This window comes from Hyperolius riggenbachi, chromosome 7, assembly GCF_040937935.1.
Source record: "Hyperolius riggenbachi isolate aHypRig1 chromosome 7, aHypRig1.pri, whole genome shotgun sequence".
NCBI classification, from domain to species: domain Eukaryota; kingdom Metazoa; phylum Chordata; class Amphibia; order Anura; family Hyperoliidae; genus Hyperolius; species Hyperolius riggenbachi.
The window spans coordinates 48,750,143-48,766,357 of record NC_090652.1 but is presented as its reverse complement, the minus strand read 5'-3'; the positions used below and the strand labels follow the sequence as shown (position 1 = coordinate 48,766,357).

Here is a 16,215-nt window from a genome sequence, read left to right as displayed (position 1 = left end):
GGTACTTTCTCAGTACCACGGTGACTGATCAGGGGTAATGGCCGGGGAATCCTGGTTCGATTCCGGTCTGGAGTGGGAGCCTAAGAAACGGCTACCACCACACTCATCCAAGGAAGGCAGCAGGCATGGCATGCACGTCCTGAGGTAGTGACCAAAAATAACAATACAGGAGGACTTTTGAGGGCTTGCTGTATTTGAAATGAATTAACTTTAAATCCTTTAACGAGAATCTGTTATGGCGGACATTGATGACACCACTTGCCACAACAGATAGGTATATGCAGTGATGAGGTGGATTCACATAACACAAAATCTAGGTATATGCAGTGATGAGGTGGGTTCACTCAACAAAACAGCTAGGTATATGCAGTGATGAGGTGGGTTCACTGAACACAACAGCTAGGTATATGCTGCGATGAGGTAGGTTCACTTAACACAACAGCTAGGTATATGCTGTGATGAGGTGGGTTCACTTAACACAAAAGCTAGGTATATGCTGCGATATGGTGGGTTCACTCAACACAACAGCTTGGTATATGCAGTAATATGTTGGGTTCACTAAACACAACAGCTTGGTATGCAATAATGGGTATTACAATGTGCAGCTGCCTATCACACACACAGGTAGTCACTGAATGTGCTGGGCCTGGCAGTGGCACACACACAGTATGAATTACAAAAGCTGTCTACGCAAACCACCCAAAGTTCGCCTGGAACCGTTTGCCGGCGAACCGTTCGGGCCATCTCTAGTGAGGTTTCCTTTAAAGTTGGAAAATAAAAAAAATACAGTCTCTCCGCTTCCACCGATTATTTTAAAATAAAACACAAACCCTAATTATAAATTGCGCAAAAAGTGGATCAGCGCAACACCAGGCCGCCTCCGAATGGCCTCCATCAGAGATGCACTGAGCCCCCCCAGGAACTACAAACGCACCTTGTAGTTCCTGGGGGGGCTCAGCGCATCTCTGATGGAGGCCATTTGGAGGCGGCCTGGTGTTGCGCTGATCCACCTTTTGCGCAATTTTCAATTTTATTTGATTAGCCGCACCCAGGCTATGCATATACATAGGTTAGGATTCAGTTAGTGTTAGGCCCCTCCCATGGAGGATTGACTTCTTCGCAGTGGGAGGGACGAGTACTTAAAGGGAAGGTTCAGGGAAACGTTTAAAAAAATAAAAATCCATATCCACTTACCTGGGGCTTCCTCCAGGCCGGCTGCCAGGTCGGGCTCTTCTGCGCTCCAAGGACGGGCTCTTCTGCGTCCCACGCGGGCGCGCTGACGTCATCGGACGTCCTCCAGGCTTTACTGCGCACGCGCAGAACTACTGCGTCTGCGCAGTACAGCCCGGAGGACGTCCGATGACGTCAGCGCGCCCGCGTGGGACGCAGCAGAGCCCGTCCTTGGAGCGCAGAAGAGCCCGACCTGGCAGCCGGCCTGGCCAGGTCGGGTCGGCCACCGAAGACGACCGGAAGCCTCTGGAGCGGCGGCGAGGGCACCTCCTGCCTGCCACGGGCTGGAGGAAGCCCCAGGTAAGTGGATATGGATTTTTATTTTTTTAAACGTTTCCCTGAACCTTCCCTTTAATAGGTTGCATGCAAGCTGTTAATGGAAACCAACATCCTCCTCTAGTGGTAGACAGGTCATGTGTATGCTCGGTGTGTATTCGACCCCACAAGTGGGGCTTGCACTCTTTTGCAGGTAGGCACTAGTCTGTTTTTAAGTAGCGCTGCTCATTTCCTTGCTATGTACTAATGTAATTCGTTTTTGGTCAGCTGCTCCCACTTAACAGCCATGCTTTTGTTGTATATGCAGAGCTTCTGTTTGGGTTCAAGGTGCGTTTGTAGTTCCTGGGGGGGTCAGCGCATCTCTGATGGAGGCCATTCGGAGGCGGCCTGGTGTTGCGCTGATCCACCTTTTGCGCAATTTTCAATTTTCGATTTTATTTGATTAGCCGCACCCAGGCTATGCATATACATAGGTTAGGATTTAGTTAGTGTTAGGCCCCTCCCATGGAGGATTGACTTCTTCGCAGTGGGAGGGACGAGTACTTAATAGGTTGCATGCAAGCTGTTAATGGAAACCAACATCCTCCTCTAGTGGTAGACGGGTCATGTGTATGCTCGGTGTGTATTCGACCCCACAATTGGGGCTTGCACTCTTTTGCAGGTAGGCACTAGTCTGTTTTTAAGTAGCGCTGCTCATTTCCTTGCTATAAACCCTAATTATAATAGGCTATTTATCCCATTTATTATAAAACTTACATTTTGTTGTTGATACAATGTAGGGTGAAGATATTTAACTTTTAAACATTTGTACATTTTTTTATTTACATTTTTTTTCCTCCTAGCACTGCAATGTCAATCAAAATATGTCTAAAGTTGTGTTCTGTAGCCCATGTGGCCAGGAGTGTTCTGCTCCTGTGCAATACAACTGTGCAGGCACAAATGCTCCCAGCCACAGGAGCGTGACAGGGGAACAAGCACTACAGAGCGCAACTGCCTAATTTACCAGGCCTTGCTGCAGGACCATGGGGTAGGGTAGACCAGGAGGATGGTGAGGGAGCAGACAGTGTGCATGGGGCTGGAGGAAGCCCCAGGTAAGAATAAATACTGCAGATCTTAATGTCCCAGGTATACTGAACTGAAAAAATGTACACAGGCCATCAGTTGCCAGATGTATGTTAAATTACCACCACTTTTCTTAAAGTGTCCAACTTTAGTGTGGGCTTGAAGTGGATCTATAAAAAGCTCTCCCCCCCCCCAACCACAATCTGCCTCTCACCCACCATGTGGCATATCACATTTTTATGAGCTTACCTCCGGAGGACGTTGTACCCCAGCCAGTTACCCAGCAATCCAGACCACTAGGGAAGGTGACGAAGGAGGAAGGCAGGCAGATAGGCATGATGTAGTCAGTGTAATCCACGGGACTTGACAACTGTGCCAAGGAAATGTCTCCAAGGTTTCCCACACTGGTATACTGAGAGTTTACGATAACCCTTGTTAATGTTCTAGAAACTGTGTGAGGACTGTCCACATTCAGCTGGTATAGGCCCAGATAAACTGTGTAATAGTCGGTATAACGCCTTCGGAAAGAAAAAAACACCATAACATCTATTACTGAGAAGCCATTTTTTTTGTGATGGAAAACTTCAGTACAACAATTTCCAAGCATAAAGAATTGTATATGAGTACCAGTACCTGAGGATGCTTTAAAGAGACCCTGAGGTGGGGTTATACAAGTAAAAAAAAAACTCGGCTACCTGATCCTGGGCGATGCCATCCCCACCGCTCTCCGCCGCTCCTGTGGCCTGCATAAGCTTTATTTCACTTTTGTGACCTCTGGGGTCACGACACTGGAAGAAGTGAGAGATTCTCTCCCAGCATGCAGAGAGGGGGGGAGCAGCAGGGGGCGTGGCCAGGGAGATACAGCTTTGGAAGTCCTGCCGGAATGCCCTTAGTGGGCGTTTTGAGCAGGGAATCCCTATCCTCATATTACCCTCTAAAATAGTTACAATTATTGTCGCTAATTACAGGGGGCTATAGCGGTGGGGGGGGGGGCAGAGAGCAGTGTGGGGGGGGACACAGAGGCATGTCCTGCAGCAGAGAATGCAGCTGCATGTGCGCTCCATTACACCAAGCGTCACATGATTTAGCATGTAACTAGTAACTATGCTGTGTTCCTTTTTTTTCTTTCTCTACCTGAAAGAGTTAAACATCAAGTACGTAAGTGGCAGTTCCTGTCTGATTCAGGAAGACTGAGTCAGACTACGGTGTGACCCTCACTGACAAGAAATTACAACAATAAAACACTTTCCTAGCAGAAAAAGGCTTCTGAGAGCAGGAAAGAGATAAAAGGGGTCAATAGTCCATTGATTTTTTTGCGCTGGCTTACTTCAATGAATGTGATATTGAGCAAAACAATAACAACTTAAAAAGTAGATTTAAATATAAAATAAAACTGTGGAATATCTTAAAAAGTCATTTTAAGGAGAAGGAGGATAGGTACAATTGTTTATTTCATTTTATGTTTATTTTCACCTTGGGTGTCCTTTAAGATACACACCGGGCCTACAATGTGGAATTATTAAAAAAAAAAAAAAAACTAAACAAAAAAAATACAATGGAGTAACTTGAGTCTGTACTTGCAGCTGGGAGTGTTCTGCACTTGCACAGGTGTAGAACTCTCCCAGCTGTGGTAGCACAACTGGCGTGCCTAAGACCCCATTTCATCTTAATCCTTTCCTATGTGGCATTGTCAGTAACAGGCACCACTACAAGCCCAGCAGCGTGAACAGCAGGACCCCGGAGGAGGACGTCGTCGCCAGAGAGCCCTGACAGCTGGATGCTGGTGGAATACCTATACAGGTGTTTCCAACATCTGCAGGGGAAAGTATTCCTTGGCCGACTGCCCAAAATAACCAGTTGATGCCCTGAGTGTGCTCTTGCTTCTTTTGTCTACTAAGTCAGTGAAATAGCAGTTAGCCGTTCTAAGATTGCTATTGTGTACTATATCAACACTGAGAACCTTGTATGTAACCATGACTGCAAATGCATAAATGTTAATTCTTTAACTTATCAACAGCGCTCACTACAGTCTGATATGACCCAGTAGACATAACAAGTTTTAGTACCAAGATTATTGTCAACTAAAGCAAGGCTTGGAAGATCACTTGGAACATTAGCTAAGCTAGGATAGCCTCCACCTCTGCAAGAGTATCACTAGCCTGCTCCCGCCAGCTCACTTCCATCCACACCTTCATCTAGGCTTCATCTAGGATCCATCCATTTAGGTTCCTAGATGAGCGCTAGGGATGACCAGAAATTACGGCTACGAGTAAATTACGCAACACAACCGCATTTACATATCGTTATTGTAATGCAAAATTATGGGGAAAAGCGTAATTAATTTTGTACGTAATTGAAAGCATTTGTAATTACACATGGATTGACACGTAATTTCATGCCGACTTCGGCGGTGAATAGCAAAGCCTCCATACATACTATTGCCACCAAAATTGCTACATATGTTAAAGGACACCCGAGGCAAAAATAAACTAATGAAATAACAGATTGTATCTAGCTTTCTTCTCCTAAACATGGCTTTTTAGGATATTCCAAGATATTTTATGTTTAAATCTACTTTTTAGGTTTTAACTGTTTTATTGTTTTTGCTCAATGACACATTCATTGAAGTATGCCAGAGCTAAAATGTATGAACTATTGACCCTTTTTATCTCTTTCCTGCTCTCAGAAGCCATTTTCTGCTGAGTGATCGGAGGAGGACGGCGCGGGACATGACAGCTACAGGGGGCTGATAGAAGCCCCAAGTAAGTATCTGTTTGTGCTTTTTTTTTTTTTTTTTTTTAGAGAATAGTGTGTAAAGACCTTGCAGTTTGTGAGAAAATCCCTTTTCAGAATGCAAAGAAACATGGTTTTTAGGTAAAAAAAATGACAGTTTAAAAATTGTTTTTCATTGTATATTTAAATCTATTTTCTCAAAAACTACAAGGTCTTTTTGAAAAAAATTTTTTAGCTTGTACCCACTACTCTCCTCAACATATGTAGCAATTTTGGTAGCAATAGCATGTATATGCTGAACTATGCTGAACCTGTTACTGCACTGCTGTTACTGTGATGCACTGTTCTCTGGGCCCTCCATCTGTGCCTGCTTCCACCTACCACCGCACTGTAGTTTCTGGGATGTATTGTTCTCTGGGCTCTCCCACCTGCACCTCCTTCCACTTATGCATTGCACCGCTGCACTGTTCTCTGGGCCCTCCATCTGTGCCTGCTTCCACCTACCACCGCACTGTAGTTTCTGGGATGTATTGTTCTCTGGGCTCTCCCACCTGCACCTCCTTCCACTTATGCATTGCACCGCTGCACTGTTCTCTGGGCCCTCCATCTGTGCCTGCTTCCGCTTGCGCTCTGCCCACGCACTGACCACCGCCACTAGACTAATCAGCCTGCTCTCCCTCTGTGTCTTGTCAGCTCCCGCACACCGCACTAGGCTACTCAGCCTGCTTCTCCCTCTGTGCCTTGCCAGCTCCTGCACACTGCACCAGCTGCTGCCCTCCCAGGCATGGGCGTAGGGAAACTGCTCGCAGGGGATACCAAACCCATCCACATCCTATCCCGAGCGGAGCTCCTGAAATGGGAGCACCTTGACTGCTGTGACCGGCCCTTTGAAACTTCCCTGTGGGAGACAGTAAGCGCCCACATTGCGCTCCTGACGGGGAGCGCCAGAGGTCTTCCTAACAAACGCCGTCATAGGGGGAGAAGGGCAGGGGCTCGGGTGAGGTTGAAGAGAAGGGGACTATATACACCCATACCAGCCATACTCCTATCGAATGTTTGCTCCCTCCCAAACAAGGTGGATGAACTGCTCCTACTGCTTGGCCGCAAACCTTCGCTAAGCAGGAACACCACAGTGCTCTGCTTCATGGAGACCTGGCTCAATGGAAACGCCCCAGACAATGCCCTACAGGTGCCAGGCCACTTACTTTTCCGGGCAGATCGGGACCACAAACTCTCTGGGAAAAAGAGAGGCGGTGGCATATGCTTCTATGTGAACTCTGACTGGTGCACCAACATAACACCCCTCAGCAAGTTCTGCTCCCCAGATGTCGAACTCCTAGCCATTAACTGCAGGCCCAGATACTCACCTAGGGAGTTCTCCTCTTTCATTCTGGTAGGGGTCTATATTCCCCCGGATTCCAACACCAGGAATGCCCTACGAGCACTGAGTGACTATATCGCAGGGTGGGAAACTGCCTTCCCTGAGGCCCTCATTATCATCCTAGGGGACTTCAACAGCGCAAACCTGCGACAGGAGCTGCCCCACCTCCAGCAGCACATCACCTGCCCCACCAGGAACCACAACACCCTGGACAGATGCTACACAGCCCTCAAAAATGCATACAAGGCCACTCGAGGTGCTCCCCTCGGGAACTCTGACCACTGCCTGATCCACCTGATCCCTACTTACAGAAGGCAGCTTGAGACGACAAAACCCGTCACAAGAACTGTTAAGAAGTGGACAGAGGATGCAAAAATGAGGCTGCAGGCATGCTTGGAATGCACTAACTGGTCGGCCCTAGAGGCATCCACGATGGAGGAATGGTCAGAAAATGTCCTCTCCTACATTCGCTTCTGCGAAGACACATGCATTTCAACCAAATCCTTCAAGGTCTTCCCGAATGACAAATCCTGGTTCAACAGCAACCTTCGACATCTACGGAAAATCAAGAAAGAGGCGCATAGGACGGGCACCCCAGAAGAGTTCAGAGAAGCCAGAAATTCCCTGAACAGAGAACTAAAAGCTGCAAAGAGGACCTACTCTAACAAGGTAGGCCTCAGCCTTCAGTCCGGCAACTCGAGGGAAGTCTGGAAGGGCCTCAGGGCGGCCACGAGCTTTAAACCCCCCCAGCAACACGCAGCCCCCAGCCTCCAACTGGCGGAGGAACTAAATGAATTTTATTGCAGGTTTGAACACCAACCCAAGAGGCCCGTGGTCTCAGCACCCCAGCCAGCATTGGACTCCACAACATCCGCGACAAAGGACGCTAAGGGCCCAATAGCAGCCAGTGGCACCCCCGCTCTGTCCGCTGTGCAAGAAGAGGAGGTGCTACAACACCTTCGCAGACTCAACCCCAGGAAAGCCTCAGGCCCGGATGGGGTGTCATCACACTGCCTGAGAACCTGTGCAATCCAACTAGCTCCCATCCTCACCTCTCTCTACAACAGATCCCTATCGGAAGGGAAGGTCCCCTCATGCTTCAAAAGGTCCACAATCATTCCAGTCCCCAAAAAAACAGGAAACACAGAGCTCAACAGCTTTAGACCCTTAGCCCTGACCCCCATCATCATGAAAGTATTCGAAAGGCTGGTGCTGACCCACCTGAAGCACTCCACCGACACTCTCCTCGAACCACACCAGTTTGCCTACAGAGAAAACCAATCAGTAGACGATGCCATCAATGTCAGCCTGGCATACATCTCGGAGCACCTTCACAGACCAGGAGCCTACGCCAGGGTCCTTTTCCTGGACTTCAGCTCGGCCTTTAACACCATCTGTCCTGACATCCTGATCGACAACCTTACGTATCACGGGGTAGATTCCCTCCTCTGCAAGTGGGTAAAGGACTTTCTCTCCAATAGAACACAACGGGTCAAGCTTGGCAGTCGCTTCTCCAGCGAGAGAACCACAAACATTGGCGCACCGCAAGGGTGCGTGCTGTCCCCACTCCTGTTCTCTCTGTATACTAACAACTGCACCTCGGCCACTGACTCTGTCAAAGTTATTAAATTTGCAGACGATACCACGCTCATTGGCCTCATCGACAGAAATGGGGAGGACGCTTATCGAAAGGAAATTGAGAAGATCTGTAATTGGTGCAAGGACAACAAACTCGTTCTCAACACGGCAAAGACAGTGGAACTGATTGTGGCTTCCGGAAACTCACTCCTGCCCCTCTCCCCGTGCTTATTGATGGGTCTGAGGTCTCCAGAGTTCAAAGCGTCCAGTTCCTAGGCACAACTATAACAAGTGACCTCAAATGGGGGCAAAACATTACCAGAACTCAGAAGAAACCACAGCAGAGGTTATTCTTCCTGCGACAATTGAAGAAATTCGGTATGCCACGGGAGTTGCTTACCAGCTTTTACACCGCGACTATTGAATCCATCCTCTGCTGCTCCATCATCGTCTGGTATGCAGGAGCAACCACCAGGGACAAATACAAACTTAACAGAGTGCTAAACGCAGCAGAAAAGATCATTGGCGCCCACCTACCCTCGCTAGATCTCCTCTACTCCATGAGAATGAAGGCAAGGGCCTCCAAGATTTTACTCGATCCCTCCCACCCAGGCAGGCGCTACTTCGAGCCCCTACCATTAGGACGCCGTTTCAGATCCATCCCCTCCAAAACTACCAGGCGCATGAAACACCTTCTTCCCCCAAGCGGTCCTCCTGATGAACTCGCTAAACTCAAGACCCCCCACCACCACCACCAGGTCTGACCACTGAGAAACTCTAGCCCTCAGGGAAACCCTTCCTCATAGCTGTAAACTCTGACCCTCCCAAGACTCAATCCTGCCATTGCTTTATATGTTTGCTGTTGCTTTAAATGTTTGCTTTGTATGTTTGCCTTGCGTTGTTATATGTTCCCGAACTGCCATTTGCCATGTGAACCACAAGCAATTCCGGGCACACCAATCGGTGTACTTGGCGACAATAAAGATGATTCTGATTCTGATTCTATAAGGGCTTTGCTATTCAACACCAAATTCTGCCCCAATTACGCCTAAAATTACACGTAAATTCATACGTAATTACGAATGCTTATACAAAGTCAACTGAACTAACAATTTGTAATTACATATTGGCCTAATTGCGAAAATGTATGCAAAATTTTGCATAATCCTAATTAGTTGATTACAATTATCACTGGTGAGCGCAAGGTCTCCATGTGCTTCAAGAGGTCTACCATCATTCCTGTACCAAAAAAAGCAAAGATTCTCTGTCCCCAAGGTCCGTGGCCCTTTGATCCGTTGTCATGAAGACCTTTGAAAAAGTGGTCCTGTCCCTCCTTAACCTTTTCGGGACCGGCCACCTACCCCCCCTTAAGGACCATGCATTTTGCACGGGAAAGGGGTGCGCACGTTTGGGGGGGTCAGTGCCGTCTGTGACTGCCCTATTTGTGTCCCCCCATGGTGGCAGGTGCCCCCCCCTTCTGCCCGCAGCCTTCACTTACCTTCCAGGCTCCAGTGATGAGCCGCACGGGACCCTCTTCTCCGGCCGGCATCTCCGTTCTGTCTGACGATCAGTTCCAGGTCGCGGCTTGATGATGTCATCAAGCCGGGACCCGGCGCTGACGTCAGACGGAGCGGAGATGCCGGCCGGAGCGGAGGGGGGTGCCGAACGGCAGGGAGGTAAGTGGATCCTCTTTTCCCCCCTGCCGCTGCAGCTGTCAAACTGATCACTACGATCCGACGGCGATCGTAGTGATCACGTGATCAGCAGCCATACGCGATGGCTGCTGATCACTCGGGGAAGATGTCGGCTGTCATATGACAGCTTAATCTCCCCCTCCGGGTGCGCACGATCGCGTCGGGAGCGGAAATTGTGGGCCGGCATAGATTCTACGCCGCATCAGGCTAGAACAGCCACAAGTGTGGCGTAGAATCTAATGCACATGGTCCCGAAAAGGTTAAAGAGAATCTGTACTCTAAAATTTTTACAATAAAAAGCATTCCATTCTATACAGTATGTTCTCCTGGGCCCCTATGTGCTGTTTCTGCCTCTCCCTGCTGCAATCCTGGCTTGTAATTGCCATTTTTAGGCAGTGTTTACAAACAAAAGACATGGCTTCTAACTAGAGTGTGATAGGCTTGAGAGTAGCTAAGTCTCTGACTCATACAGAGCTTGGAGCGGGTGTGTATAGCTTCTGCCAATGACAAGCAGTGCAGCACATTCCACACATCCCAGCCTCAGCTGACAGAGCCGACAGAAGATAGAAGATTAGATCATATAACCGAGATAACACAGCCACTGTGCAACTAGAAAAGGCTGCAGTAACACAGACCACATTAGATCAGGTATATGAACTTATAGGATAGAAGAAATAAGGCAGAACATTTTGTTACAGAGTCTTACAGAGTTTGTGTATAGAGCAAACAGGTCCACCGACTATGCCATCAATATCTGCCTGGCGTTCATCAGCGACCACCTAGATAGATTGAACTTGTATGCCTTGTTACATAGTTACATAGTTATTTTGGTTCAAAAAAGACATACGTCCATCGAGTTCAACTAGTACAAAGTACAACTCCAGCCTGCTCCCTCACATATCCCTGTTGATCCAGAGGAAGGCGAAAAAACCTTTACAAGGCATGGTCCAATTAGCCTCAAAAGGGAAAAATTCCTTCCCAACTCCAGATGGCCATCAGATAAAATCCCTGGATCAACATCATTAGGCATAACCTAGTAATTGTAGTCATGGATGTCTTTCAATGCAAGGAAAGCATCTAAGCCCCCTTTAAATGCAGGTATAGAGTTTGCCATAACGACTTCCTGTGGCAATGCATTCCACATCTTAATCACTCTTACTGTAAAGAACCCTTTCCTAAATAAATGGCTAAAACGTTTTTCCTCCATGCGCAGATCATGTCCTCTAGTCCTTTGTGAAGGCCTAGGGACAAAAAGCTCACCCGCCAAGCTATTATATTGCCCTCTGATGTATTTATACATGTTAATTAGATCTCCTCTAAGGCGTCTTTTCTCTAGACTAAATAAACCCAGTTTATCTAACCTTTCTTGGTAAGCGAGACCTTCCATCCCACGTATAAATTTTGATGCTCGTCTCTGCACCTGCTCTAAAACTGCAATATCTTTTTTGTAATGTGGTGCCCAGAACTGAATTCCATATTCCAGATGTGGCCTTACTAGAGAGTTAAACAGGGGCAATATTATGCTAGCATCTCGAGTTTTTATTTCCCTTTTAATGCATCCCAAAATTTTGTTAGCTTTAGCTGCAGCGGCTTGGCATTGAGTACGATTATTTAACTTGTTGTCGATGAGTACTCCTAAGTCTTTCTCCAAGTTTGATGTCCCCAACTGTATCCCATTTATTTTGTATGGTTCTAGACCATTGGTACGACCAAAATGCATGACTTTACATTTGTCAACATTGAATTTCATCTGCCATGTATGTGCCCATATAGCCATCCTATCCAGATCCTGTTGCAATATGACACTATCTTCCTGAGAGTTGATGATTCTGCACAATTTTGTATCATCTGCAAAAATAGCAACATTGCTCACTACTGCATCTACTAGGTCATTAATAAATAAATTGAAGCGCACTAGACCCAGTACAGACCCCTGTGGGACCCCACTGCTAACAGTCTCCCATTTTAAGAAACGATCCATTGACCACAACTCTTTGTTTTCTGTCCATTAGCCAGTTCCCTATCCAAGCACACAGACTCTTCCCCAGTCCTTGCATCCTCAACTTTTGCACCAGACTTCTGTGGGGAACAGTGTCGAAGGCCTTTGCAAAGTCCAAGTATATCACATCTACAGCATTCCCAATATCCATATTAGCATTCACTACCTCATAAAAGCTGTATATCCTCCTTCTAGACTTTGAGTATTTTAATATAGCATACCACAAAACAATGTTGGAGCACTCAAAGTCCATCCTACCCTACGCCTATAGATCATGGACTTCCTCACTAATAGGTCCCAGGTAGTCAAGCTGGGTTATTATCAACATGGGTGCCCGGCAATGCTGCATACTGTCACCAATCCTGTTCTCCCTTTACACAAAAAACTGCATATCCTTGTCAAACTCTGTCTAGGTTATCAAATTCGCTGACAATATCATCATCTTTGGCCTTGAATTTAGAATGAAGAGCAGACCTACCATCAGGAGGTTTGTAGAATATGCCACTGGTAAACATAGAGCAGGCTGGTCCTCAACACAGTCAAAACTGTTGAGATGATCATCGACTTCTGGAAGCATATCTTGAACTCCCCTCCACTTTACATTGATAGCACTGAAGTTGAAAGAGTTTCCTGCATCTGCCTCCTGGACACAACCATCTCTAAAGACCTGAGTTGGGAGGTCAGCACTGCATCCACCCAGAAGGAAGCCCAGCAGAGACTATTCTTCCTTTGACAATTGAAAACTTTCGGTATGACCCAGGAGCTTATGCGGTGCTTCTACTCCGCAACTATTAAATCTGTCCTCTGTTTATCCATCCTGGTCTGGTATGGCGCCTCCTCCACCAGTGACAGATACAAACTACAGAGGATCATTAGATCAGAAGAGAGAATCATTGGGAAACCCCTCCCTCCAGTAGACCTCCTCTACAACTTCAGACTGTGCTGCAGACAGATGAAGATTGCCAATAACCCCTCACACCCAGGGCACTGCTTCTTCAGTTGGCTCTCATCAGGCTGAAGGTTACAGACCATCTCCCCCAGGACCTCAAGGCACCAAAGGATAGTGGGATGGTTCCTGGTGCTTATACCTCCAACCCTCAATGTTCTGTAATAAGAGGGACCAGGAGCCCGATAGTGCAGTATTATTAGGTAGAAGGAGGTTAGGATAGAGTAATAGATTATACTCACAAGGGTAGATTGCACTCCTGCAAGCACCAACAGAGCCTACGGGAAAATAACCCTTCCCATTCGGTATCCCAGATCTGCTCGGCGGGTACTGGTCGGTCGCTTTCCTTAGGTATTTGTACACGTGTACCAGATACTACCCCGAAGGGTTGGACTATAGCCAAGAAAAAAACTTGTAGGAGGCGCCCAGAATAAAACTTGAACTTAAACTCAGAGTATAAAAGTAAATCCATCAAGGAACAAACCATTTGGGTTGAGAAAAAGTGTAATGATGCACAAAAGCATTTCACGGGTACTGACCAGCTTTCTAAGGTCAATAATGTGCCAAGTGCCTAAGTCTGCAGCAGTAGCGGATGTAGGCGCCTCTTTTCATCTAAAAAAAAGAGACACCCACACCGCTACTGCTGCGGACTTGGGCACTTTATTATTGACCTGAGAAAGCGGGCCAGTACCCGTGACACGCATTTGTGCATCAGTAAACTTTTTCTCAACCCATATGGTTTGTTCATTGACGCCGGTAAGACTGATTTACTTCTATACTCTGAGTTTAAGTTCAAGTTATATTCTTAGCGCCTCCTACAAGTTTTTTTTCTCAGCTCAAGTCTAAAAAACTCTTTTTCCTTCAACATATTGAACTTGTTCCATATCCAAACAACCCCTCCCCCGCCCCAACGAAATTTTACAATTTTGCATACATTTTGCATAATTTCATGCCAACTTTAGCGGTTAATAGAAAAGCTTCCATACATGCTATTGTCACCAGAATTGCTACGTATGTGGGGGAATAATAAGAAAAAGTCAAAAAGACCTTGTTGTTTTTGAGAAAATGGATTTTAAAAATGCAAAGGAAAAATGTTTATTAATATGTAATTTTTCTGGTTTTAAAGTGAACCTAAACTGAAAAGTAAAAAAAAAAAGTTTCACTTATATCTTTTTCACTTACATTTAAACGTATGCTTTTGAGCAACTGGCCAGTCCATGGTCAGTGCACCTGGGTGGCTGTGGCCGCGCGTATCCTAGCTCACATCGCCGTCACCGGAGAAAAGCTCTTACTGAGCCTGCCTAGTAAGCTTCCAGCGATGGGGACGTGAGCGAGGACGTGCGTGGTCACGGTCAGGCAGGTGCACTGGCCATCAACTGGCCAGTTGCTCAAAAATGAAACTTAGCCAAGGCGGGGGACTGGTAGAAGCCCTATTTAAGCGAAACTCTTTTTTTTAAGGTTTGTTATGGGTTTCCTTTAAGTCGGCACCAAATTACATTCAATTACATAAAATTACAAATGAATTACATGAAATCAATTGAATTCCCACATTGTAATTATGTATGGCCGTCATTGTGAAAATTTTGCGTAATCATAATTACCAGATTACGATCCTCACTAGTTTTGATATACTCGGGATGTACATCAGGTCCTCAGACTTTACAGCAATGCAAAATATGATACTCACCCCTCGAAACAGTGTGCTGCGCTCATTATCCACTGAGGGGCGATCAGAGATCCTCCGCACAAGAATCTTCCATTATAGTACAGACTGATTTGCCATGGCCACTCCCCATCAGCAGCGTTTGTCCCGCCCACTATGCGGTTGGTGACCAGTGGAGATCCGCACATTGAGAGAGGGACTGCAGAGAGAAAACATACAATCAGCCCACAAACCAATCAATCTGCCAATACAGCATTTCATGTATTGCTGTGCCCCTGCATTAATACTCGTCCGTTTGTCTGTACTCCTCTTCCAGATCCGTGCCCCACGTGGTTGCCAGCGTACACACATGCCCCGTGTGCAATGGGCTGACAGCCGTGTCTGGTGCGAATTCGGTAGAGGAGTGCGGAAACAGCGGTGGACACCAGAAAGGTAAAGTATTAATGCAGGGGCCAGTATTAATGCAGCCTGCCAGCCGCGATCGGTGCTGGGAGGCTGTTAGGGAAAGAAACAACCGTTTATTTTGTTTGTACAGTGCTGCGATCTAGCGCAGTGCTGTACAGGGGAGGGGACAGCTTTGTCACTTAGCTGTCCCCTGGAGCGGCTTACAATCAGATCCCTCTCATAGGCTGATGCCTATAAGAGGTGACTGTTATGGTGGATCCCAAGGAGGGAGGGGGAGGGATTTAAGAGGAGAAACCTTTTTTATTTAAAAAAATAAATAAATAAAATTGATTAAAAAAAAACATGTTGCAGTGGCTGTCAGATCTTACCAACAGAGAGCTCTGTTGGTGATGGGAAGAAAAGGAAGTATAATGTCAGGCACTATGCCTTTGTCACCCTGCTGGTGGCAGCACTGGGGAACATTGGTGTGGACTTCCGCTGACTACAATTAGTTGGCTCTCATTTTGCTGGGAGCTGTGCAGTTCCCCACCTCGCCAGTAGATGGAAGTGTTAGGAAATTCTGGCAAGTCACCTTATCAGTGTGCTGCACATCCAATGTGCTGGACTTGCTAGCAGCACGGTTTGAAAATTCAATTGATTTTGTGTAATCCATTCGTAATTTTGAGTAATTTTGTGCCGATTTCCAGGGTCAATAGCAAAGCCCCCATCCATGCTATTGTCACCAAATTTACTAGCTATTTTATGGGGACTAGTGGGATTTTTTCAAAAAGACCTTGTAGTTTTTGAGAAATTTGATTTTAGAAATGCAAAGGAAAAATGGTAAAAATTGACAGTTTTAAAAAATTTTTTTGCCTTGTTTCCACTATTCCCCTTAACCTTTTAGCAGCCACATAAAGTAAAACTACATGTGGCTGCAGGGCTGCATTTTTAGCAGGGAGCTGTTATAGTTACAGTACCTGTCCAGAGGGCTAGATTGGCTTCTGCTCTCCTCCACCGCGGTGGCGATGTAATCTAAACATGTCTTCTGGGTCCGGATTACATTATAAGACGTGATCAGGATCCAGGGGATGGTTTCAGTATTACAGTGCCACTTGGTGGTGGAAGGGGGGAAATGGAAGAGTCTTGTTCACCACCGACACGGCCGGCCCGCTCATGAGGTGGGGTGAAACTTTTGCCTCAGGTGGCACCTCTAGGGGGGCGGCACCCGCCCGTCCGTTGGTGCGGGGGGGGGTGGCGGCCGCCTAGCTG

General features: G+C 46.8%; 1 protein-coding gene across 1 annotated transcript in view; it reads right to left on the bottom strand.

Annotated features, from left to right (window-relative positions):
* Positions 1–16,215, bottom strand: part of LOC137526008 (transmembrane protease serine 9-like) — a 222,203-nt gene that overhangs the window by 168,170 nt on the left and 37,818 nt on the right. Inside the window, exons 6-7 of the mRNA XM_068247217.1 lie at positions 14,587–14,761; positions 2,818–3,086 (exon numbers count right to left, since the gene is read on the bottom strand). Coding sequence (XP_068103318.1) covers positions 2,818–3,086; positions 14,587–14,761 — 444 coding nt within the window. The remainder of the gene's footprint in view (positions 1–2,817; positions 3,087–14,586; positions 14,762–16,215) is intronic.